Genomic DNA, 27,337 nt, shown 5'->3' on the forward strand with positions numbered 1-27,337 from the left:
AAAGAGATATTGCCTTATTGCAGTGTAATACCTCTGCTAAATGTTTCATGTCTTACAAACATCCTTTAATTCAATTATGACAGATTTGAGTGTGGTGGGGTGTTGTCTACTGGGCACATCATGCTGCAGTAAGGCACAGAGCCAAGTGTGAGGGCTGAGCTGACGCCTACAAATATGTCTGGGTGGTGGAAAAAAATCTAATCATCTTTAAGTGTGAACACATGAGATGCAGTCTCTGTTATATTACATCTTCAGATTTCTGAAGTGAGTTCAAGCAAATGATAAAACTGTACATTTTATTCCACCAAGGGCTGCTTTTCTTCTTAATGGAGTCTTTGAGCACAGCAAACTCAGTCATATTCAGCAAAACGTTACTGCTTTCTCCTTTAGATTTCTTCTTTTTGTTGCTCTTTCTTTGTTCAAAGTCATCAGAAATAGTATCAAATAACTGTCATACTTCCACTGAGTAAGACATTTAGATGTAACAAGCTTTTTGATTTTAGAGCGGTCTCCCATTGCCGACTTTTGATACCAGATTATGTACGTTTTTTGGCTAAAAAAAAAAAAAATCAGATACTCAGTTGGAGCCTGAAAATGGGTATAATTGGTGGTAAAAGTAGTGTTGATGAACGCTGTTAGCAACTGGGAAAGAGTTAAACATGTTTTAAAAAAATTAATGATGCTGGATAAATCCTGATCCACACAATGTGAATAATTAGATTTAACTGATGCAGACTGGGGGCACTCTGGTATAAAAGTAGGTCAAAGTGGACAAGTGGGTACCATATGCAGTAATTGGGACCTACCGTTCTCTGAGCAGAAGCCTCTTCAGCCTCCTCTGCAACAAGAAACTCATGAAAAACATTGTACTCTTCAACAGAAGATAGTTTTGAGATGCTAACAGAGAAATTTTAGCTTTTTGGAAAAGTGTGGGGAAAATGCGCAATAAGCCGGGGCATGCGCAAAAACAACTGTGTAGTGGGAATTGTACATACTTTATTTTGGTTAAACTTGTTTGTAAATGGAAATAAAATTGTAGTTAATAGGAATCTTATGTACTCATTTTTAAAAAGTGACCCCCATTTCCTCAGTTTTGAAATTGGGGCCAAAAATTTGCAATGGGAGGCTGCCCTTATGGGAGGAAAAAAAAAAAAGAATAGAAAAAGCAAGCAATGAACGAGCAGTGGTGGGAGTGAAACCCTAACATATTATTTTGAGAATACATCCTTCTTTCCTCACCTTTCATCACTTTACATTGCCTGTTTTTCATTCAGGGTCTACTGAAAAATCCATCCATTTTCTATACGGACTTACGCCAATTAAGGACTTTGGGGGGTGGGGGGGTGGTTGGGGGCTACGCCAGCAGTCATAGGGCATGAGGCGGGGTACACCCTGGATAGGACGCCAGTCTGTCACAAGGCCACATATAGACAGACACACACTCACACCTACAGACAATTTAAAGTTTCCAATCTACCTAACCTGCAGGTCTTTGGATGTCGGAGGAAGCAGGAGTACACGGAGGGAACCCACACAAACACGGGGAGAACACGCAAACATCATACAGAAAGGCCACCTGTGGGAATCAATCATATTACCTTCTTGCTGTGAGGCAACAGTGCTAACCACTAGGCCACTGTGCTGCCCCTACTGAAAAATATTAGAACTTCTTACATATTATACTTGTGCTACAATACAGAGGTCTCAAACTGGCAGCATCCAATCCTACGCATGCATTTTTAAAAGGATCTGGTGCAATTTATTTTTTAATCTAACATTTACACTTCAATATGGTTTGGGTGTGATGTCATGTCAGAGTGCCACATTTCTATGACACGTCAGTAGAAACTACAGCGCTTTAAGCAACAGTGAGGACTGAATGGTTTGTTTAGGCTTCAGTGACATATATTACATAAGTCCACATCAAGACCCTGATTTTGACTGTATGACATACCTCTATGTTAAGTGGGAGAAAAATGGAACAGAATGCACAGTTTGTTATATTTATAAATTTAGAAATGATTGGTTTTAAATAATTGTGGACTTGCTTAATTACTGAAAGTTGTTGTTTGAAGTAGGGCTGCAGCTATAGAATATTTTGAAATAGAATATTCTAGCAATTATTTAATCAATTAATCAGATAAAAAGTACTTTTGCATTTTTAAACAACATCAATAGTCCAGGGCTCTCCATAAGCAGTGGTGCAATGTTGCGGTGCCATCACGCAGATGATCAAATTTGGTATATACCTTTCTATTTTCCTGGGTAATTATTTATTTTTTCACATCTTTACAAGTTTTGGATCTTTCCCAGACGGTAAGCGCAGGCAGTCAATGTAATCTAGTCAGTCAGGCTGCACGTGAACATCAGCACAACGTGAAAAATTGGGCTCTGGAGTGCAGCCTTTCCACAAAAGCCACATCGATAAATCCTGCTCTGCACCCTATCGATGAAAACTCTGATCAAATCTGATTAAAGGTGGTTTTTGAATAAACTTGATTGACTTAAAGTGCACATAAAGCGGAGAGCAGCCAATGGACCAAACCGTGTGTGTTTTTTAAAAATACACAAACACACTGCTTCTCTTTAAATGCGCAGTAAGATTATTTCAGATGATCACCGTGGACCCTCTTTCTCTTAAAAGGCTTTATTTTATTCTGTGTATCGCGTTGGAAAGTTGTAGCTTCTGGTACTACATTGATTAGCTCTTACACAGCTTAAGCACATGCTCTAGTGTTCTTCTTTTTTTACTGGGGATGTTACAGCGCCACACACAGGCCTGGCACATGTACTACAATGTTAAACTGAGCTTTGAGGCACATTTTTTGTAATCGAATTATTTGAGTTACTCGACTAATCGTCTCAGCCCAAGTTTGAATTTGCTCCCCTTTGTTCAGGGTCACCGCAGTGGAGCCAACACAGATCCACACTGGGATTTGGCTCAAGTTTTATGCCAGATGCCCTTCCTGCCACAATTCAAGTGTTACCTGGTGAAACGCACACAGCACCTGGTTTTCCAAAGAGGTTTTCCATCCAATACTAGCCAGGGATCACTTACACAAGCTAATATCTACACTGGGCATACAACAGCTGGGTGATACAAATATTAGTGTGCTGGCATATTGTCAAATTCATAGCTGGGGCTCTACCAGTGATGGGAGAAAAGCTGAAAGAACAAAATCTTGATCCTTCTGTAGGTCTTCACTGCAGTCATCATGATACAATCTGCCGGAGGTGGGAGTAAGTCACTGTCAAGTCATCAATCTGCAAGTTCTACTCAGCTGTCAAACACTTGGTGGTCATTATGACTTGAGACCTGACTTGGGATTTGCTGATTCATGACTTGAGAGTGGCTTGATGGTGACTTACTCCCACCTCTGCAATGTGCATGATGGCCGATAATTCCAAACTGTCACTGACGGTGAAATGCACGAGGTGCAAATACAAAAACTCAAATGGGTTAATGGTACTGCCTGTTCTGTGCCTATCTAGAGGAAACTGAAGCAGGATATGCAGATGTAGTCTGCGTACTGCACCAAATAACTATTTTTTTCTCCTACAATTAGTCCATCTGCAAGGCTGCACAGCCTGACCCATGTCATTCTGGTTATTTGAATTTGAGACCACTGCTACAAGGTGAGGGAGAGAAGGATGTGTTTCCAAAGTACTTAAAATCAGAGTAACTCCTCATGTCGGTACATGATGAAGACATTCAACGAGGCTCTGACTCGGACCCCCCTGAATCTACACCTCCAGGTGATGGAGCAAAGTGGCAGCATGAGATGAAGGGATCAAAGAAGGAAAGGAGAAGCAACTGAAGAAGACCGGTGGACTGATGAGACTCAAACAGCACAATGTGCACACACACACACTCATACGCTGTCAGAGTAACCAGAAAGCACACATAAGTCAATCTGCAGCCCTCAGACATCAGCAAGGCCCACGTGCACGCACAGGAACACAAAAGCACAGGCGCACGCAGAACTGACACACAAAGTACGACAGAAAAAAGAAACGAGGGATGGCTGCTACTCTAGTAAGGAGAAGGAAGGGTGACAAAAAGGGATGAAGTAAAGGAAATGAAGAGAAATCTATGAAATAAATCTTATTGGTTTGCTCCTCAAGAGCCTGTATTTAGATTAGGTAAAATCTAAATACTTCCAACATGTCTAAAGAACAACTGTACTCATGGAGAACAATAATGAGACGTTTCAGAGGATATGTCGGTTGCCTTGAAGAAAACAGGGAACCTGTAAGATCTCAGCAAAGAAGAATGAGGAGAGAAAACAAAACACAGCGAGGAGCAGAAACAGACAGGAGGAGAAACCAGGAGTTTTTGTCGACATCGGGGAAAGTTGTGACGTCGGAGCTGGAAACACTGTTACAGAAATAATCAGGTGACAACAATCACAGCACCCAACGGAAATGAGAGGAGCAGGAGAAGAAGAAATGAAGCAAGAGTAAGAGAGCACGAGGGCACATTTTTAGCATCGGAACCAGCAGTGCATCACGGGGCTTTTATACTCGAAGGTTTACAGTTTGGAGAAGCCATGAAAGCCAGTTGGCAATAATGAGTATGAATTCTACATCAAAGTGAGCATAGCATTTCATAAATAAGAGGTAGAGCTCTGTTAACGTTAAAAAAAATTCTGTTCTTTTTCTTTCTTAGAAAACAGATACCATTTACATTTTCACACCAGGGGTCAACCACAGTAACCACGCTTGACCTCGTCACAGACACGGTGAAGGAGGAGCTGCTGTTTTTCTCTCTGAACTTCAGGATGCAAATCTGCTCGTAACCAATCTCGGATCCTAAATGTCTTTTTTTTTAAGTTTCCGACTGTCGCTTGTGCCAGGACACCGGAATCTCAGAGAGAGAACAGCCACGCGGCACCCCTCACCCAATGCGGACTGACAAGCAACAACAAAAAACACACTCCGGGCTGGCGCTGAATCAGACCGGATCAGACCAGAACAGACTGTCACACAGTCGGTCGGACTGGGTGCATGTTTGAAAAGGGGAGAAGAAGAAGACAGGAGACATTGCACACAGACGAGCAGCGAGCGAGCCGGAGGGGACACAACCATAGAGAGAAGTTCTGCAGTCCACGTGCCGTGCAGCAGTGTGTGTCTGTGTCAGTGAGAGAGAGTGGTTCACGTGTGCCTGTGTGTACATGCGTTCGGCGGACTCACTCCCGGGAGCTGGGCTGGTATTGGCTGTTGCGGTGGAGAGAGCTACGTGAGAGGGGGTAGAGATAGTGTTTACGTCGTGGAGCTGACTGAGCACAGAGGAGCGCCGTCTCACCGCTCCCTGAAATGAACCGCTTCGCTTGAATGTGCTCACTACCTCCATCTGCAGGACAAAGACAAGACAGCAGCACTCAGTGAGGGCAGGACAGGCGGGTCTGAGTGTGTGCGCCAGAATATGTACACATGGTAGGCATGAGACGGTAGAGACCCTGGTAGAGTTTGTGAAATAATTTTGTGTCTGTGTACCAAGTAAAATAACGTTGTTGTTGTTGGTGTTGTTGTCAGTTCAGCTGCTCCCGTTATTGTTCGGGGTCGCCACAGCGGATACAGGCAGATCCGCTTAGGTATTTGGCACAAGTTTTACGCCAGATGCCCTTCCTGACACAACTCCAGTTTTACCTGGAGAAAGACACACAGCCGCTGGTGTTCCAAAGAGGTCTCCCATCCAAGTAACCAGACGCTGCACTGCTTAGCTTCTGAGATCTGATGGAAAATAAAGCTAGGATGTTTAGAAATGCAATGTTGAAAATTCCTTGGTCTGTTAAAAAACACTTGTGAAAATTGGGGGGTAATAATTTTATCCTGATCTGTACATTATTTCCATATTTTAGGCCTGAAATCCATTCCAAAAGAAGTTGGGAAGCTAAAGTATTTACGATACTGAGGATAACAAGTGATGAAGCCTTTCAGGTGTTATTTTTTTCCCGTTCTTCCTGAAAGCCCAGTCACACCCTGACGATTTAGCCTGCCTGATTATGCCGACCATATTAAAAACACTGGCATAACATCTGACCAAATTAATGCAGCTGCCACACCTTGATGATTAGCCAGCGTATGCTGACAGCCCCGTTTCCAGTGAGTGGTTTGGGTGCTGCACAGTGTGGTGTGGGTTAGAAACAGAGTAATTTAACATTAATTTATTTTTGTCTTGGTGGATAATTTTCTTTGTCAGCTGATGGCTGTGGTAAATGCTGCTGTGAATGAATGAAATGCTGTGACTCTAAACTTTTAAAGCGCCAGTTGCGAACTGACCACGACTGGTGAATAGACCGCGATCTGATCAGACAGCAACCGGCACGTTGACTGATCAGATGGAGGGACTGATCAAAGCACCAGTCACTGACTGATCAGTTCCCCTGTCTGACAGGGGGAACTGTTGGGGGGAGTGATCAAAACGCTGGTCGTGATCTGATCAGTGATCAGACCATGACCCTGGCATCTTCGGAGAAATGCACTTGGAGCAGAAAAGAGGAACTTGCTTTCAAATGCTAGGTTTCCAGTCACGGCAAGGAATTAAAGTATTTTCAGATGTCGTTTTCCAAAATCAGGAGGATTTATGTAAGCTTTCATCAGGATTTGATGATGAATCTGACTGAAACAAACAGATAAGATTAAGACTTTATATTTACTCCATGTGTAAATGAGACAGTCTGTTTGCACGAGGACTGCAGCTTTCAGCCAGTCAATGGACAGGATTAATGGACATATTAGACTTATGAGTAAATTACACGAAACTTGTGTCAGTAATCGCATAACTTACCTACAACCCCAGTTCCAATGAAGTTGGGATGTCGTGTGAAATGTTTTAAAAACAGAATACAATGATTTGCAAATCCTCTTCAACCTATGTTTATCTGAATACACCGCAAAGACAAGATTAATGTTCAAACTGATAAACTTTATTGTTTTTGTGCAAATATTTGCTCATTTTCAAAAGGATACCCGCAACACGTTTAAAAAACCTGGGACAGTGGTATGTTTACCACTGTGTTACATCACCTTTCCTTCTAACAACACTCAATAAGCGTTTGGGAACTCAAGACACTAATCGTTGAAGCTTTGTAGGTGGAATTCTTTCCCATTCTTGCTTGATGTACGACTTCAGTTGTTCAACAGTCCAGGGTCTCTGTTGTTGCATTTTGCACTTCATAATTCCCCATACATTTTCAGTGGGCAACAGGTCTTATCTGCAGGCAGGTCAGTCTAGTAGCTGCACTCTTACTAACATTTAATTTAATTTTTTAATTTATTTTCATTTATATAGTGCCAAATCACAAACAGAGTTGCCTCAAAGCGCTTTACACAGGTAAGGTCTAACCTTACCAACCCCCAGAGCAACAGTGGTAAAGAAAAACTCCCTCTGAGGAAGAAACCTCAAGCAGACCAGACTCAAAGGGGTGACCCTCTGCTTGGGCCATGCTACAAACATAAATTACAGAACAATTCATAGAACAATTCACGGACAAATATACAAGAAATGCTATTGGCGCACAGGACAGGAGGATCGCCAACACGAATACAACTCCCATCTCTGGATGGACCTGCACCTTAAACAGAGAGAAAAAACAGAATCAGGCATCAGAAAGACAAAAAATACTGTATAATTTGCCAGCATTAAACAACAAGAAAAACAGAGAAATACTAAGGTGATCGCCGGCCACTAGCCCTAAACTTCACTAAAAGACCCAGAATTTAGGTAAAGTTGAGGTTGCAGCCCACTCCAATTACTAATAAATGAATTAAAAGAGTAAAAAGCGTAAAACAAAACTTTACCAGTATGCTAGCCATATGAAAGGGAAAATAAGTGCGTCTTAAGTCTGGACTTGAAAGTCTCCACAGAATCTGTTTTATTGACGCAGGGAGATCATTCCACAGAACAGGGGCACGATAAGAGAAAGCTCTGTGACCCGCAGACTTCTTATTCACCTTAGGGACACAAAGTAGTCCTGCACCCTGAGAACGTAAAGCCCGGGCCTGTACGTAAGGTTTAATTAGGTCAGCTAGGTAGGGAGGTGCCAGTCCATGAATAATTTTATAGGTTAGTAGCAGAACCTTAAAATCTGATCTCACTGGGACAGGAAGCCAGTGAAGGGATGCTAAAATGGGTGTAATGTGGTCAAACTTTCTGCTTTGTGTCAAAAGTCTGGCTGCAGCATTTTGAACCAATTGGAGACCCCTAATGCTAGACTGCGGTAAACCAGAAAATAGAACATTGCAGTAGTCCAATCTAGAAGAGATAAATGCATGGATCAGGGTCTCAGCATCAGCCATAGACAGGATGGGACGAATCTTCGCTATATTTTGCAGGTGGAAGAAAGCAGTCCTAGTAATATTTCTAATGTGGAGGTCAAAGGACAACAAAGGATCAAAAATTACCCCAAGGGTCCTCACTTTGTCAGTGTGATGTAAGACACAAGAGCGGAGGCTGAGCGTTAACTGGTCAAATTGATGCCGATGTCTCACTGGACCAAGAACCATCATTTCAGTCTTATCAGAGTTTAAAAGTAGGAAGTTTTTAGACATCCAACTTCTCACTGCTGCAAGGCAATCTTCTAAGGATTTTATGTGAATGAGATTACCAGCAGTTATCGGCATGTATAACTGAGTATCATCTGCATAGCAGTGAAAGATAATCCCAAAACGCCGCAATATGTGCCCAAGAGGTCCTATATAAAGGGAGAAAAGCAGGGGGCCTAAGACAGACCCCTGTGGAACCCCAAATTTCATGTCACTAAGGTTAGAGGTAGTGTTACTGTACAAAACCCAGTGAGAACGACTGGTCAAGTATGACGTCAGCCATGCAAGGGCACTCCCAGTAATCCCAATGTGATTTTCCAGCATATCAAGTAGAATATGATGATCCACTGTATCAAATGCAGCACTGAGATCTAACAGCAACAGAACCGTAGTGGTGTCCGAATCCATTGTAAGCAGATCATTCACCACTTTAGTGAGAGCCGTCTCTGTGGAATGATATTTTCTAAAAGCATACAGCAGTGGCTCAAAGAGATTATTCTCAGTAAGATAGTCTACGAGCTGCCGTGACACCACTTTTTCCAGAATTTTAGAGAAAAATGATAGATTTGATATCGGCCGATAGTTTGTCAATACACTAGGGTCAAGATTAGGTTTCTTAAGTAATGGTTTAATCACTGCAGATTTGAAACATTTAGGAACAGATCCAGAAGTTAAACAAAGATTAATCATTTCCAGCACAGTCGGCCCAAGAGTGGGCCACAGGTCCTTAAACAGTTTTGTTAGTATAGGATCAAATAAACAGGTTGTGCTTTTTGTTGACATTACGAGTTTTGTCAGCATGCCTAGTGAGATACTGACAAATTCTGTAAATCTAGGTAATACCTCAGTAGTGGTGCCCACATCAATTGCAGGGTGTAGTGGCTGGATTAAGGCATGCCGGGATATGTTTAACCTGATGTCTTCTATTTTCTTCCCAAAGTAATCCAGGAAATCTTGTGCTGTAAAAGCAGAGCTAACTACAGGTGGTTGTCCATGCAAAAGTGTTGCCACCGTGTCGAACAAGAATTTTGAGTTATGCTTGTTTTTGTTGATCAAATCAGAGTAGTAAGTCCACTTTGTAGCCAATAATGCATGCTTACAGTCTAAGATAGCATCACGCCACGCAAGGTGAAATACTTCTAATTTTGAACAACGCCATTTCTGTTCTAGACCTCTTGCTTTATGCTTGAGGTCACGCAGATAATCATTGAACCAAGGTGACTGTGATTTGGGGGAGCGCGGTTTTAACACAGGTGGTGTAATCATGTCGAGTGTAGTTTTGAGCACTGAGTTTAAACTATCCACAAGTCTGTCTACTGACTGGGTATTTGTCAAATGTGAAGCTAAGACATCAGGCAGTCTAGCTTCGAGTTCAGTCTTAGTTGAGGAGTTGATGCATAATGATATATAAGGTTGTTGTTCCACTAAACACGGCAGCGAAACTGTAAACTTAATAAGTGAGTGATCAGACACCACTGATGTAAGAGACATGATGTCAATATATTTGTGACAGCAATACCACGTGCGAGAACCAGATCCAGGGTATTTCCACTAATGTGCGTTGAATCCCGAATGCATTGCCGAAATCCTAATGCATCCACAATTTCCATAAATTATTTGCAGAGGGGATCAGAAGGCTTATTTATATGAATGTTAAAGTCACCAATGATCAGAATGTTATCTACACTAGTTGACAAGTTAGAGATGAATGCACCAAATTCATCTAAGAATTCGGAATATGGGCCAGGAGGCCTATATATAGTGACAAAGTAATACGACTGATTTTTATTCTTCTGACCTTGGCAATGTGTAATATCCTGAGCAGAGCGGAGAATCAGATGCTCAAACGAGTGATATTTGTAACCCCCAACAGCTAATAAGCTAAACCTAGATTTATAAATAAGGGCAACACCCCCGCCTTGCTTCGCATCATGAAGGACGTGACAAAATGTATATGCTGGTGGGCAGGCCTCATTTAAGAGGAGGACAGCTGTAGGTTTAAGCCAGGTTTCACATAGCCCAATCATATCTGTGATGATCAATAATTAGATCATTGATCAACAATGATTTTGAGGACAGTGATCTTATGTTAATGAGACCCAGTCTAAGGACCCCAGTGGGGTTGACAGTTGAACTGTTTGAGTTCAGGGGTGGTTCCAGAGTAGCATATATAAGATGCCTAGAAGTAGGTTTAGGTTTAAGACATTCCACGCGCGTTGTAGGTAGCAGACACAAAATCTTTGCTATTGCTGGAACAATCACTGGGCCATCCTCAATTTCAACATCATCCAATAAAGTAATGGGTATTACATTTGGAAAGCATAGCCCTCTATGATTTTATGGACACGACTACGGAAGCAGGCCACAGTCTCAACTTGTTGAAATTCCCTCCCTGGCAAATAAACTGCACTATCACCATAGTGGATTTTCTGCACTAAATTCCCCACTAAGCTAATGGATTCCACATCCACATTTGTCATAAGCCTTGCAGGGTCTCTAATCACCTGCTCCGTGGCCTGCTGTAGATTCCTAATGTTACCCTCCCTGTAGAGCTCTATCTATGTTCCCAGACAAGATGGCGGCGCCTTTCCCAGTAGGGTGGAGGCCGTCCGGCATCAGCAAGCCACGGCGGCCCCAGAACGAAGGCCAGTTATCAATAAAGCTAAAGCCTTGTTGTCTACAAAACTGCGCCAGCCACCTATTTAACGATGTCAGCTGCTAAACGTCTCATCACTACCCCGGGAGGGGAGGGGACCAGAGATTATTAATTGATGCCGACACATCTTTCTGGCAAGAACAGAAGTCCTCTCTATGTCTATTTTTGTGACATCTGAGTGCTTCATCCTGATATCATTGGTGCCAATTTGAATAACTGTGTGACTATATCTCATGTCATCTTCCTTTATCTGTCTTCCCTTCTGCAGTGTAAGCACCCTAAGATGAGATGCAATGTCAGGAGCTCTGGCTCCAGGAATACATTTAACATCAGCCGGCATCTGTAACCTGACTTTGCGGGTGATAGAATCCCCTATCACTAAAGTCCGGTGTTTCAGCCTGGAGACAGGAGGGGAAGTCACTTGTGGGCTCAGAGAATTCACATTTGGCAAATCCAAGGGGGAGAACCAATTCACAGTTCGCACTGGCGAGTGTGATCGGGGTGCCACAACCGGGCACCAAGCCCTACGGGGCTTCCTCCGCCTAGCCACAGTCCGAAAGCCATCCTCCATAGCCGGCGTTTCTAAGCTGATGCTAATGGGCTTGCGAGCCAGCCCAACACTAACCTCATCTGGAGTGCCCGTAACATCTAACTCCACTACGCTAAGAAGCTGCTCTAACTTACGGACACGGCTCTCTAAGAGAGCCACCCTATCTTCCAACATCAAGAAGGCTTTACGGAGGGTGTAAAGTAGAATTAGTAGTGTACTTTGTGCACTAAGAAATTCAAGAATGTAGCCAAGCAAACACGAGCTAACCAATAATGGATAAGCTAACCACTCCTAAGGCTCACACAGATGCAAAAAATTTATTAAAATTCACAGCAGTTACACTGAAAAACTAACAGAAGTATTAAACAGGTAAAAACGCAGCAGCTATAAAATACACTAAACAGTTAATTAACTAACAGGAGTGTAAAAAAATGAAATAAAAAAATTATGACGGGGTCCGAAATAGCTAACACAAGCTAACCGCTAGCTAAAATGCTAGCCACTCCTAATATTTTACACAGGAGTAAAATAATTACTTAAAATTCACAGCAGTTAAACTGAAAAACGAACAGAAGTATTAAACGGGTAGAAAAGAAACAGCTATAAAAAGTATCAACGGAGAGGGGAGGTAGTGAATGCTAACTGCTAGTGATTCACAACAGGACTGTTGTTAAATAACGTTTAGAGCAGATACAATTAATAACCAGAAGAGTGCTAAACAGAAATAAAAGAAGCGTATACACAGCAACAAACAATCCGTTCTTCAACAAACATTCTGGATGGTGTTTTTTCTCTTTTGTCCGGAGGACACATTTTCCAAAAACATTCTGAAATGTGGACTCATCAGACCACAGCACACTTTTCCACTTTGCGTCTGTCCATTTCAAATGAGCTCAGGCCCAGAGAAGGCGGCGGCATTTCTGGATGTTGTTGATGTATGGCTTTCGCTTTGCATGGTAGAGATTTAAGTAGATGTAGCGATGAACTGTGTTAACTGACAATGGTTTCTGAAGTGTTCCTGAGCCCACACGGTAAGATCCTTTACACAATGATGTCGGTTTTTAATGCAGTGCCGTCTGAGGGATCAAAGGTCATGGGCATTCAATGTTGGTTTTCGGCCTTGCTGCTTATTTGTTGAAAGTTCTTCAGATTCTCTGAATCTTCTGATTATATTGTGGACTGTAGATGACAGAATCCCTAAATTCCTTGCAATTGAACTGAGAAACATTGTTCTTAAACTGATGGACACGTTTTTCACGCAGTTGTTCACAAAGTGATGATCCTCACCCCATTTCGCCCCATAACGGCTGAGACTTTTGGGGATGCCCCTTTTATACACAATTGTGACACTCACCTGTTTCCAGTTAACCTGTTCACCTGTGGAATGTTTCAAACACGTTTTCTTTGAGCATTCATCAACTTTCCCAGTCTTTTGTTGCCACTGTCCCAGCTTTTTTGAAAGGTGTTGCAAGCATCCATTTCAAAATGAACAAATATCTGCACAAAAACAATGTTTATCAGTTTGAACATTAAATATCTTGTCTTTGTGGTGTATTCAATTTACAATTCATTGCAATCTGTTTTGATTTACATTTCACACAACATCCCAACTTCACTGGAATTGGGGTTGTACAAAACATGAAATATCTTGGGTTTGTGCTGTCTGGAATGAAACAGCTCAAAATTAATGCATTTTTCATATTCTATACCATCAAAACGTTTTCTTGATTTGAGGTTATACAATAAATATTTACAACTCAGGTGTGAGGTTTTTTTTCATACAATAATTCTGCCAATTCTCTTTGTCTCATGCCTTGTGTGCTGTGTGTGTTGATGGTGTGATCCCTGTAAAATATTCAGAGATGTAAAACTTCAGAAAGTAACCCCCCCCCCATGTGTTGCTTCTCCCTGTGCAACTAAAAACAGGTGATCTCAGTAATGAGCTCATCCACCTGAACAGCTGAACTAATTACAGTCAGGTGGTTTATTAACAAGATGGAACAAATGTGCGGCTGGACTTTTACTTTCTGAAGCTGGAGTTTTACACCTCTGAAAATATTTTGTGCCACGGCAGAAATGGTAGAAAAATGATTATCAGTGATTCTTACTGAAAAATGTAGGATATCACGAGTCATCAGTGAATGTGAACTTGTGTTTGTGTGTTTGCTGTCCACACACTCAGACCGAACCCTCGAAATGAAAAATTGTGCACTTTATACAAAGGCAGGCACTTAAACAGAGAGTCTGAAAAGCCTCTCTAACGCTGCTGGAGGCTGTTCGCGGATTGTTGCCCACGTTGATGTTTTCTAACTTAATGTCCGTTTTCACATAACACACTGTGAGAATCAGTCAATTAAAGTAATCAAGCAAGCCAACAGCGTGTCTAAGTAGCCTCAGTTTGCACAGAATGTACCAAGACACACACACAGTACACGCTGCACGCGCACGCACACACACACACACATTCACAGACTTTATGTCCCTCAGACTCTCACAGTGTTTATGGGCGTGTAAAATAGCACTCTCACTAACAAAGTTTGAGAAAGCCATTTCAGGACGTTTGAGCAGAACGTTAGCTGTCCTGGAGAAGAAAAATGGCAATCATTATATTTGGCACAAGTCAGAAGAACAAAAACAGAAATGACAGAAGTGATTGTCTTTTGAAGGGTAAGACACAACGCTTATAATGATTTAAAATCTGTACAATTGTACATCTGTACAAAAAAGGAGTATAAATGGACAATAACAGGCTTTTCATGAGTAATTAGATCCATAATACAGTAATACAGTATATCTCCTGTCTGATCCATAAATTAGTGGGTACAGGCCATGATACTGGCAGTTTTTTTAAAAAAGCACAGCAGGAACAATATCCACTGTTATAATTTGGATAAAATAACAAATGTCAGACATTCGACTCTGGCTTTTATCTTCTTTCTGTGACACAATATTACCATTGAGTTTCATGTTTCCTTTTTAGCATCATACTTTACACACACGCACACGGTCACGTCTACTGGAATCAAACTGCTTGTGTATCATGGCCACAAAAAGCTTCTAAACACCTGCTGCTTAAAGGGAAATGCCGGTATTTTTCCACCTGGGCTCTGTTGTAGATGTTTTGCTGTTCCTGTTTTCACTCAAGACAAAAACTAATTTTATTGGTGCAATATCAAAAGCCATCCAGTTACATAATGAACCTGCTCTGGGCAGTCTAAACAGCTTCTTTTCACCACTGAATAGGCAAAAATGTCATTAGAAGTGTCAGGTAGCAGGTAAATGTAAAGAAACTTTTTAAAATGTTAGATTATACAGTTATGTGCATACAAAGTCATTACAAGTCGATGGCGGCTACCAGTGAAGGACTCATCCCGTAAAACAACCCCAAGACATCTAAAAATAGAGCCCAGGTTGAAAAATACCAGAGTTTCCCTTTAAGGTGTACTACTTCCTGTATATGTTGCTGTATACGTGTTCAGAGTACAGCTTGCTTTGGTGGTCTCAACAGTACCTGGGTCTGGATGCGGTTCAGACCTCTGAACCAGAGAATCTGTCCACGACGCAGCTCTCTCTCCGCACAGTCAATCTCCTCCTCGTCCTCTGCCAACTCTTCCCCTTCCTCCTCGCCAGGCTCCAGACCCAGCCCCGCCTCTTTTAGGCATGGCAACCGCTCTGTGGGCACTGTGGCGATCACCTGGAAGCATCAATACCCAATGACATCATCAAAATTCGAAGATCCTAAATATATTTGAGCTGTAGGCGATACAGCAGTCACCATGAATACCCTCAAACAAAAATGTACATTTGATATTACTGTGAAACATGCCTACACACTGTAAATTATAAAACCAGTGTAAAAATGAACTTATACAAGAGTGAGAGTGTATTAATACACAACCACTAATCCCAAACAAATTGTGCAAATACAAAAAAAAAAGAAGCAAAACACTAAACAATTCTTAATTTGTTCAAGTTTGTCTCTTTTTATTTTTCTTGCTGTCCTGGTGCAGTCCTGTAGCTCTCTGCATGTTCCCATCCTTTACTGAATATCTTTCCCTGATGTTTTCTGCATTTACTGTTAACTAAATGTGGAAAGGCGGCATGGTGGTTTAGTGGTTAGCACTGTTGCCTGGCAATAAGAAGGTCTCAAATTTCTTTCTGACCTGGTCCTTCCTGCGTGGAGTTTGCATATTCTCTCTGTGTTAGTGTAGGTTACCTCCAGGTGCTCTGGCTTCCTCCCACCTCCAAAGACATCCAGGTTAGCTGATTTGGTGACTCTAAATTGGCCATAGGTATGAGTGGGAGAATGAATGTGTTTATCTGACTATAAGTGTCTTACCCTGCAATAGGCCTAAATTCAGGAAGTCGAAAATCTGGGGCTTAGTTTCATCCAAAACAATTGCAAACTCAAGACATTCCAACTACTCAATCAGCCTCTCAAGTGTCATCCATCAATTCCACAGAGATCACAGCATCCTTTGTAAAGTCAATAGGTTGTCCAGATAGGTGGACAGCACAACCTCACCCAACACCCAGTCCATTCAAATACTGAACAGAATAGGAGTCAGAATAAATCCCTGAGGGACACCAGAATACAGTCTTTGGGTCCTTGGCCTTTGACACTGAGAGACACATGAGAAGAGCTAATGGAGTCATGGGTTGCTAGACAGATGTGTTTGCTAATGCTCATATCTTTCCAGGAGAATGAAGACTCAACGCTTTAGGATCCTGGTGCTTCCTGTCTTACTTTATCGTTGTGAGATTCAGACACTAACCAAGGATCTAAGGCAAGGACAGGATGTGTTTGGTATTTGGTCTCTTGGGTACTGCTAGAATGAATTTATGGGTGATTCTTAGACTACGGGCACTTATTATGTCCTTTGATCATATTGTATGAAAAACAGAAAAAAGGGGAAATTTCACACTTTTATAGATATCTTTACAATGAAAGTGTGTTAAGAAATTTGTTCTAGTAGTCTATGATGACTTTTTCACCTTTTTTCAGCATCATTATATGCAAATATTGGCGTTTTGTGCTTGTCCCACACCCAGACTTTTGATCTTCAATGATAAAAATGAATGGTAAAGAAACGCTTTTTCTAATGTTTTAAAATATCTCTGAATAAAATATCAGTAAAATAATCAAAACATAACTGGGGTATTCAATGTCATACAACTGTTGTGATTTTTTTAAACAAAATGTAGTTGTCCCACACTATTGCCGTAATTTCCACCATAACACTGTAATGTCCCTTTAAACAGTTTGTATGAAAGATTGTTTGGGTAGTTTCTATGGAGATAAACAGTGACATCAGAGCACATGTATTTAGCGCCAAATCACAACAAACAGTTGCCCCAAGGCGCTTTATATTGTAAGGCAATGGTGTGGTGGAAATTACATTTACAAGGCCAATAGTGCCCATATTTAAAGAATCACCCTTATATCAAACAAGCATTTACTTTGGGAGACTAAGATGAGCAGTATCCCTTGAATTGTGACAAAACGTCAGCTTAAAAATTTTGGCTATGTGGTGCATTTCGCTGTGCATTAGCAACACATAGATGCCCAAGTGTTGAGAACCCCAGTGGTTAGAGAAGGCCAAGGGGATGCCCACACTTCACAAGGTGGTGGCAGATTCATGGTTACTTTCAAGATGTGGGGACGGAATGGTTGTCTGACTGGGTGGGCAGTCACATGGTGTCATGGATGCGGTGAACCATGACACCAGCACAAGCGCCCACATTTGACTTGTCTTTCCTTCTTTTGGGATGATACCTGTCTCCCAAATGGAAATAAAAATTACTTGTGACACCAGAAGGAAATGTCATCTCCATCCACCTGAAAAAAGTTAAGGCCTAACTGACTGGAAGATCAGGCACAAGAACTCTGGCATCAGAGATGTCCAACATCATTGCAGGAAGATTTACCTGATTCAACTTTCCAGGCTCACTCAACAGAACTGGAAACAGTAATCCTTAATAAGAGAACCATTGTTCAAAGATGCCACCCAATAGAGAAAGGACCTTGGTGCTCTCCGGTGGTTTCTCTTTTCTCGGGGTGATGATTCACATGGCTTTCCCCATCCCCTGCATAATGCATGCTGTCCTCTGATTAAGCAGCAGTTTCTCCAACAGAAACAAGAGAGCTTCTTTACCAGTGTCAAGCTCTGCAAAGGTTGTTGTGATAGCTGGAGTGACAATGCCACCACTAAGCACCAAAGTGGAGTTATCTGCAGGCCAATGGCCACCTTCAGTCGCAGATGCAGTTTAATGCATTGGACAAGACTAACTGTACAAACTAGGCAACAATAAAACACTGTCAGGAACCTGGACTGAAAAAAACTGGACACAAAGGCGAGACTCACATAGAAGCTTAGTGAATAAAAAGGGCTTTACTGAATTACTGGGCAAAGGTTGGTACACAGGTAAGCAAGCCAGAAACAGCAACAGTATCCAAAAACATGAGACAAAGTCGAGGTCAAAAAGCAGGCAAAAAGTTCTGTACATGGCAAGGAAAAAAAAACTAGATCAAGAGGTATGGCAAATAAGGCTGGAACAAAGACACATGGAACAACAAAGTGGCAAGGACATGAGGGAAAACAGAAGGTTTAAATAACAGGTGTGATAAAGACAATGAGACACAGTTGTGGGAGAACAACCAGGAAGAGGGCGTGGCAAACAAAAGGGACAAGACACACCCAAACCCAAACACAAGACAAGAGCGTGCAGTCAGAAAGACACAAAGCAGACAAAACCTGAACATAAAGTAAAACCCAAACATGAATACATTGAAAAATACAAAAGCCCACACATGAAATAGCCACCCACATGACAAACATGCTGCAGCAACCATGTTGATAACACTGGTAAAACTGGAATTTTAAATCAAAGTCTTTCACAAAGTGTGCCTTCAAACAATGATTAATGTTCTCTATATTTAAATTATATCTCAGTAAAATGTATTTAAGCCTGTTAACATTTAACCATAATACTATGTCAAGAAATCAAGCATTGTTTTCTTATGGTCAGAAGTTAATGACTTAAGCTGTTTGCCTGTGAATTTTTTTTTTTTTTTTTTTTAGCCTCACCTCAGGGGTAACAGGTGTGAAGGTACCACCCTGCATTTGCTCTGTGTGGTTTTAGTCTGTGAGCTGGTGAGGTGCTTACCTGCCCCCATAGCAGCTCTCCAACTCCCACGAACAGACACCACAGCCACTGTTCCACGCTGAGAGGGGCGCAGCTGAAGGGCTTCCCTCCCCACTGTACAATCACAATCTGCAGGACACACACATACACACACACACATCCACAGCGACAAAATCATTATTGTCAGCTATCCAATGGCACTTCAACCCAGAAGCACTTTCTAGCTGAGACAATGCCTTCACAAAGTACTTACCCCTGTGGGTTTTTACACATTTTTATTGATTTGTGACCGCAAAAAACAAATAAATAAATTCAAGCTTCTTTAATATTATACGAGGTCTGTGAGAAAACTATCCGACCTTTTTATTTTATGCAAAAAAATATATGGATTTGATTCATATGTTTTTACGTCAGCCAAGCTTGAACCTTCGCGCGCATGCGTGCGTTTTTTCACGCCTGTCGGTTGCGTCATTCGCCTGTGGGCAGGCTTTGAGTGAGCACTGGTCCACCCCTCTCGTCGTTTTTTCATTGCGAGGAAATGGCAGAATGATTTGGGCTTTGTTCCATCAGAATTTTTTCAGAAACTGTTAGAGACAGGCAGCTGGAAACCATTCGGAAAATTCAGATGGCTTTCGGTGAAAATTTTATGGGCTTCACAGAGATTAAGGAGTGTTACTACCGCTTTAAGGACGGCCCACAATGGCGCACGGCACGCCGCGCTCTGAGCTACGATCGACAGGCAGAAACCACCAGATCATTTCTAAACGGATGGCTGTGTGGATCCGGGACCATCGTGTGCAATTTCTCTGGTTATCACATGAGCTGGACATCAGCCATTTTCCAGCAGATTTCAGTTTTAACAAGAGATTTTGTCATGGAAAGCCGCGCGGAGGCTTCGTGCGTCATGACGGAGCCGCTGATGGAGCAAGACAAAGAACGCCTCCGTTTTGGAGTGTCAGAGGACAAGTTGGGACATGCCTATCTCGGCTTTCAGTGGCTTACCAGTCGAGTGAGTATAACAGAAATTGTGGAGAGATGCCTGTCTCTAACAGTTTCTGAAAAAATTCTGATGGAACAAAGCCCAAATCATTCCACCATTTCCTCGCAATGAAACAACGACGAGAGGGGTGGACCAGTGCTCACTCAAAGCCTGCCCACAGGCGAATGACGTAACCGACAGGCGTGAAAAACATATGAATCAAATCCATATATTTTTTGCATAAAATAAAAAGGTCGGATACTTTTCTAACAGACCTCGTACAACACATATGCTCTTTAATCTCAAAGTGAAGATAAATGTCAACACCATTTAACAAATCAAAATATCAGAATAATAAAACACAATCAGTGTGGGTGCAGAAGCCAATTCTTTCTTCATTCTGGTCCCCAGCTCAGATAAATGAGTGTTTCATTAGGAAGCACAAACACACAAACAAAAACAACAACAACCAACAAACCCTTACTTGCCAGTTGTAGTCCATTTTACTGCCACTCTGCTCTTTATGTCTTGCTGTCCTTTGAGCCATCCATCTTTGTGATAACTGGACTCTATATGTACATGGTTGCTGAGATGCAACATTTCTGTCTTTTCATGTTTGACAATTGTTTATTGTGCTTTTGTTTTATTTGATTTATTTAGTACGGTCAAAGCAGATGGTCACACCACCAAGTCTGGTCTGCTTGAGGTTTCTTCCTTCAATTAAAACACCAGAGAGAGTTTTTCCTTATCACTGTTACCAGTGTGTTTGCTCACATTGTGAGTAAGGCTTAAAACTGACTCATGTATGGGACCTTGGGGTGACTTATGCTGTGATTTGGCAAGGTAAAAATAAATTGAATTGAATCTGGTGGAACACATGAGCCAATTCAACTATACAGATCAAAAATTCAATTTTCACACTGAAGAGGTTGTTGCTCAGATTACCAACTTTGCCACTAGTACTGCTGTCCAGCAGGTTAATGGCAGAAAATGTGCTGCTGTTGGATGAAGGAGGAGTGCTGTTGTAGAGGAGGAGGTGTGTTTCTGGCCACAGTGACAGTGGAGAAAGGCTAGAAATGTGGAGAGAGTCAGAACTTTGAATGTTTGCACTATGACTGTTGAAGGTAGAAAGCTGGCTGATGTGATAGAGCGCAGAAAGGCAGACATACTAAAGTATATGAACAAGAAACCAAATGGAAAAGGATTAAAGCTGGGAGCATTCAAACTGTTGAACCACACTGTGGCTGACAGTGTTGTCACAGTAACTTTGAAAAGTTACTTTATTATTTACTTTAAACGGTTACATTTTACAGGTACTCTATCTTGGTTATTTTTAAGCTTGAGTACTCAGAAAAGTAACTATTAGTTACTTTGTTGATTAGCTACTTTGCTGATTACTCCATTTTAAGTTAGATTACTAGTTACCTTATTAGTTACATCATTATTAGCTAAATGAATGATTGAATAAATTTATTCAGCACACACAGTCCAAAACAACAACAAAAAACTTACAACAAAGAAAGAAAATGGATTAATAATGCATCATGTGCCTGAAAGTGTAGAGGCAGAAGCAAAGCTTATTAGCGCCTACCCCTTTAACCTAAAGTACAATTATCTAGTCCGAAAGGACTAGATAATTTGAAGTGATTTTCAACCACTTCAAACTCTTCAGCTTAAAGGGCACAATCCGAATGCTACCGAACAAATTTACATTTACAATTTGGCAACATACAAAACTCAACCTTCTTCAGCAGATACATATCTTGAAAACATGATGTCTTTATATTGATTTTTAAACTGATTGATATTTGGACATCGATTGAGTTCTTCCGTCAGGTTATTCCATATTCTAGGGCCACACATGGAGACACAGAAACCTTTCCTGGTTGTCCGAGCGCCAGCAATTTTAAAATGATACAAGCCCCGTAAATTATATTTTCCCTCTCTCTCAGTAAAAACAATTTTGAATTCTAAATGGCACTTGTTTATTTTTCACTTCATACAATAATTGAACAGTCTTGAACAAAATCATATCGTGACGTTTTAATATTTGAGATTTAATGAAAAATGAGTTGGTGTGGTCTCGATAACCTGCATTATGAATTGTTCTTAATACTCTTTTTTGAAGAATGAATAATGGTTGCAATGTAGTTTTATAATTGTTGCCCCAAACTTCAGTACAGTAAGTCAGGTAGGGTGCAACCAATGAACAATACAAAGTATGTAGTGCTCTATAATCAAGAACATGCTTTGCTTTATTTAATACTGCAATACTCTTTGATACCTTCTTTTGAACATGGTGAATATGAGCTTTCCAATTAATTCTTTCGTCAGTAATGACACCTAAAAACTTATTCTCTTTGACACGTTCTACGTTTACCCCTTGTATATTTAACTGAATTTGTACATCTTTTTATAATTTCCAAATAACATTAATTTAGTTTTAGACAAATTTAATGATAATTTGTTAATATCAAACCATCTCTTTAACTTTATCATTTCAGTTCCTAAATCAGATAATAATGGTTGCAGAATTTCTCCTGAGCAAAACAGGTTTGTGTTATCTGCAAAGAGAACTGCTTTAAACAGATCTGAAACTTTACATAACTCGTTGATGTATAAAATAAATAATTTTGGTCCCAACACAAAACCCTGTGGAAGCCCACAAATGATGTCCAGACATGAAGAACAGTAGTCCCCGAGTTTAACAAACTGCTTCCAGTTGCTTTTAATCCAACTCAGAGCCGCCCTTCTGATCCCATACAGTTCAATTTATTGAAATAATATATTGTGATCAATTGTGTCAAAAGCCTTTCTTAGGTCAATAAATAAACCTATTACTATTTCCCTTTGGGCCACACGTTTATTGATCTTTTCTATTGAATCGAGCAATGCCAGTGCAAACCCATATAGACTTTCTTCAAGCAAGTTGTGTCATTCTATAAATTTATCCAGTCTGCTGTTGTAGAGTTTTACAAGTTACAAGTTGTCTGCAGCTCCCAATGAAGTAACTGCATAAAGTAACTAAAAAAGTAACTAATTGTCAGGTTTCAGCCCCAAGGTGGGGTTGCTTCTCTTATTTCCCCTTTCCACAGTTTGATTTTCTAGTCATTAGTTTTGTTCTGAGTTCATCATTTATTTTCTGTTCTGTATTCTTTAGTCTCTGGTTTTGTTTTTTGTTTATTTTGTATTTTCTGTTTTTCATATTTTAGTCATGTGGTTTATTCAGTCATGGTTTCTGTCACAGTTATTGTTATTTCCATTGTGTTATGCTTTAGTTTCTGGTTTTCTCTACTGATTCTTATAATGTAATTTTTAGTTGTTTCAGTCTCTTTTGTTCTTCACTTCATACAGTTATCTTGTCTTTTGTTTTCTGTTTTACAGTTCAGCTGTTTATCTGTAGGTTCTTTGCTATGTTTATTATCTTTTAGACTTTAGCCATGTGTTTATAATACCAGTAAAATGATTATTTACAGGTATTTTTCCAAAGTGTTTCATTACTTATGCAACCCATCATCTTGACTTTTATATTTTTATTTTATTTGTATCACGTTGTAGAGATTTACTTTCAGTTTGAGTTTAAGGAAGATCATTTTACAAATTTCTACTTTTTGTCTTTTTTTGTGTGTGAAATACCAGGTGTTCCAATACTTATGGAGGGGATTGTATGCAGGTGGGTTCTGGGATTGCCAGGCGAGGTCACATTTGCCATGGATCAATCACTAGAGTTAAGGTTATGTCTGCCTGTCTGTTAGTTGACCTACCCCTCCCAGGTCTCCACCCCTTTTTTTTTTTTCTTAATTTGTACCTATTTTGGTGTATCAATAAATGTTGTCCCAAAAATAGCCTTTAAAGAATTAATTTTGCCAAAGGACAAAGGCTTTGGCTTTCAACCTAAATTTGGACCAAATGTGGCACAGACTTAGGTGGACACCAGAATTGGTAAGGTCAGCCATAGGCCTGTCAGTTGTGTGAAAGTTAAGGTCACTGTGGTCAAATTGGTCAGACTGTTGTAGCCCTTACTGTGCTCATGCACATGGGCACTACTACCAAGTAAATATGACTGTTTTTTTTTCGGCTTCTTCCATTTTGCTCAGAGTTGCCACAGTGGATCTGGTATGGAGCCATATACATTTTACATACACATTTTACAAAGGATACCCTTTTTGGTGCAACTTTAGATGTACATCAGAAATAAGGCACAGAACTTGAACAAGGGCCCTTCTTGTTGTGCCACTGTGTTTCCTTTTGATGCCATAGAACAGTAAAAACCTATGAAGGTCTCCGGGTGTGAGTAGTTTTCATGGGCACTGTACAAGGTTGTATCATCACCCTTGTCCCTGTTGTATAAAAAGTAATCTGCAAAGGTCAAATAATGCAACCAGAGACACTGTATTTGAGCCATGGATTTGATATTTATGAGGCATACTGACACTTATAAATGATGTGCAGCACATTGACATTGTGCAGATACAGGTATTTGTGCTTCACTCTATGTGGAGACAAGCATTTTAAATAGCAACAGGATCATTTACACCAGGAACAAAGCTTGTCGCAGAGTGACTATCAGCTTGACTGAAGTGCACTGAAAAATCTCAGTGGAGACAGATACAGTATCACATAAAGTAACATCATCACTCTACAGGGAGGAACCATCCATCCTTGTTATCTCACACTTTCTTTTTTCTAGCACTTGCAGCGTGTCTCCTGCCTTCATGACTCTTAATCCTAATCACTGTTGTGCACATTTTTGTTCCTTTTTGTTTTCTGTAGAGGACCACTGAGCACCGAATAACTTAAATATTCACATTCACCATGTTTATTTTTCCTCACGGTGTCGCTGCTTGTTAGTCCATGAGCCAAGCAGATCGCCGGTACCAACATTACAGGCTTTGATTTTATTGTGTAAAATCATTTAATTACATTATAACATTTTAGAATACCTGTCATAGATGAAGGGGTTGGTATAGATGTGATAAACACAAACAGCCATTAAAAAGTATAAAAAATATTAACTTTTTACCCCTGTACAAAGTGAAATGATCAGTTTCCACCATTTTTGCTGTTTTTACCACATAAATCCATAACATTCAATCAGAGGTAGTCCAAACAATACTTTTGAGAGTATTTATAATCAGACAAATAATGTGGTATACTTTTAAGTTTGACTGGAGTATTTTTAAATTTTGACTCTTGTGTAATCCTTCATTGAGTCCTACCAGGCAACAGCAACCAGCTTGGGTTGGCTATCATACATTTTCTGTGTAGGCCATGGTACACTGAGGTTGGGTTGTAACTGCTGTCTGGGCACCTTAAGTGATACAGATTATGTCAAAATTGGCTTTGGGATCATGGACTATTGGTGAACATTCCTGTGGGTGCTGAAGTTTGGAATTTAAAATCTGATCTGAAGCTAATGAGACAATAAACAAGATCTCAGTGTCTGAAAATGATCCTATTGATTTTTTAAATATATGTATACCTTGAAGAATAAAAACATCTTCTCTGTAGACAATATTCAAACCTTTATTGCTTTAAATGAGTCATAATGTGCAAAATCTTAATCTACCTTAATATAGTTTTTACAGATAAATATATTTGGGGTTTTATATTGATCATCCGCAAAATTCCCAAATATTTTCTGTGCTTGTGGAAATGCTCGTCACAAGCAAAATATAGGCTTGAACCAGTTGGATATAGATGTAACCGATGTCGATCACTGAAAGAGAAACAAGTCTGTGGGACAGAGATATGGTCTCATCACGTCCTGTCTTCATAATTTGCGGCACACGGTCTAATGCACATATCGCAAGTGTGTTTGGGGCGTGTCCAACTCCAATTTCTATTTACATAGCACATACTCTGAGTGCAAAGTAAGGCACCGAGCTTAATTAGTCATGGGTGCATTTTGTGTGTAACAAATAAATGACTGATGCAGAAGTGAGAGGTTTTCTGGTGAGGAAATAATTCTATGTGCAAAACATCAAAGTTATTCAGGTTTTGTTTATTTCTGTCATTTTTTAGTTTTATTAAATTTTTGTTTTCAGTTCAGTTTTGTGGCAGTAAGATACACTGTGCATCCCAGTGCGCACATGTTGAGTGCATGTGTGAATCATATTCCCTGGAATTACCATGTTTAATGGAGCTGGTCAGTCAGGCAGTGCAAGTGAGTGAGGCCACAAAATTTCAAGGCCAAGGAACCTCCTAATATGGGTCATGTTGGCATCTCTGAACATTCAAAACAAGGATAACAACTTGACAGGCCTGTCAAGTTGCTTGTGAAGCCTTGTAGCCAATCACAGGGTCATAGTGTCCACTAAAGCCACTGTTGTTTGCGTGAATATTATACCATGTAACTAACTTCAAACCATGTTTTTGTTGGTCCATGTCACAGACACTGCTCCTTTATATTTAAAGAAACACACATAGAAACAAACAATTATTATTATTATTATTTTTGATGCATCACATCAGTGGCTGTGGAGTATTTTTGGATACAATCTGCATTTAATATACCTAGCAACACATTACTTTGCATGATCTTTGACCATACCTGCACAGCTAAGGTCCCAAGAACAATGGAGCAGAAGATCGGGTTGGAAAATATACCGTCAAACACATTTCTCTCTCCATGGATCTTGCGAGCGTTAATTTCGTTGAAAAGCTGCATGAGGACGAAGGTGTTGAAGATGATGGTGTAGTGCTCCGATGGGGGGGAGTGGAGTGGAGCATCGCGGCCACTGTCAATATTGAACATGCGCTCGCCTGGAGAAGGAGTAAGCATATGAGGAGAAAGAAGAGTAGGTGACAGGACAGAAACAACAGGGCTCATCTATGACACTGTTCACTAGCAGCGCTTCACATACTGTTATGCTCAAAAGTTTACATACCCTGGCAGAATTTTTGTTTTTTGGGCTTTTTTTTCAGAGAATATGAATGATAACACAAAACTTTTTTTTAACTCACGGTTAGTGGTTGAGTGAAGCCATCTATTGTCAAACAACTGTGTTTACTCTTTTTCAAAGGATTCAAAGGATTCAAGGATTCAAAGGCTTCAAAAGAAGTTTATTGTCATATGCACATAGGAACATGTTCCCTGCACAATGAAATGTATTTACTGCATTTTACCCAACCTAACTGCCAGTTAGGAACAGAGGTCGCCTTTTTGGTGTCCGGGGACCAGCTCCAGATGTATATCCCTGCCCTAGGTCACGAGCAGGGCTGAGCAAACCTTGACCGGCCTCATGACACACTTAACAAACAACAACACACATAAGCCGGTCCGGTACATGAACACATATAAAAGCACACACAAGGAAAGAATTGGGAAGAAAAACCTCCATTGCTGCTGCGTTGAACCCGCACCACCAATGGAGAGCAAAAAAACCCCCATAGCACAGAAAACAGTCATAACAAAAAAAACAAAAAAAAAAACACAATAGACGACAGACAACAGCCA

General features: G+C 40.6%; 1 protein-coding gene across 4 annotated transcripts in view; it reads right to left on the reverse strand.

The window, feature by feature from the left end:
• atp2b3b (ATPase plasma membrane Ca2+ transporting 3b) overlaps positions 1 to 27,337 on the reverse strand; it is a 347,919-nt gene that overhangs the window by 26,455 nt on the left and 294,127 nt on the right. The window contains exons 21-24 of one of the 4 annotated variants that reach the window (XM_034172063.1): positions 26,432 to 26,643; positions 18,921 to 19,028; positions 15,265 to 15,447; positions 5,240 to 5,353 (exon numbers count right to left, since the gene is read on the reverse strand). In XM_034172063.1, coding sequence (XP_034027954.1) covers positions 5,240 to 5,353; positions 15,265 to 15,447; positions 18,921 to 19,028; positions 26,432 to 26,643 — 617 coding nt within the window. Of the gene's footprint in view, positions 1 to 5,193; positions 5,354 to 15,264; positions 15,448 to 18,920; positions 19,029 to 26,431; positions 26,644 to 27,337 lie in introns of all 4 variants that reach the window. The other 3 variants (XM_034172062.1, XM_034172061.1, XM_034172060.1) reach the window with 3 other exon arrangements.

The sequence above is a fragment of the Thalassophryne amazonica genome, chromosome 6 (assembly GCF_902500255.1).
Source record: "Thalassophryne amazonica chromosome 6, fThaAma1.1, whole genome shotgun sequence".
Classification (NCBI taxonomy): domain Eukaryota; kingdom Metazoa; phylum Chordata; class Actinopteri; order Batrachoidiformes; family Batrachoididae; genus Thalassophryne; species Thalassophryne amazonica.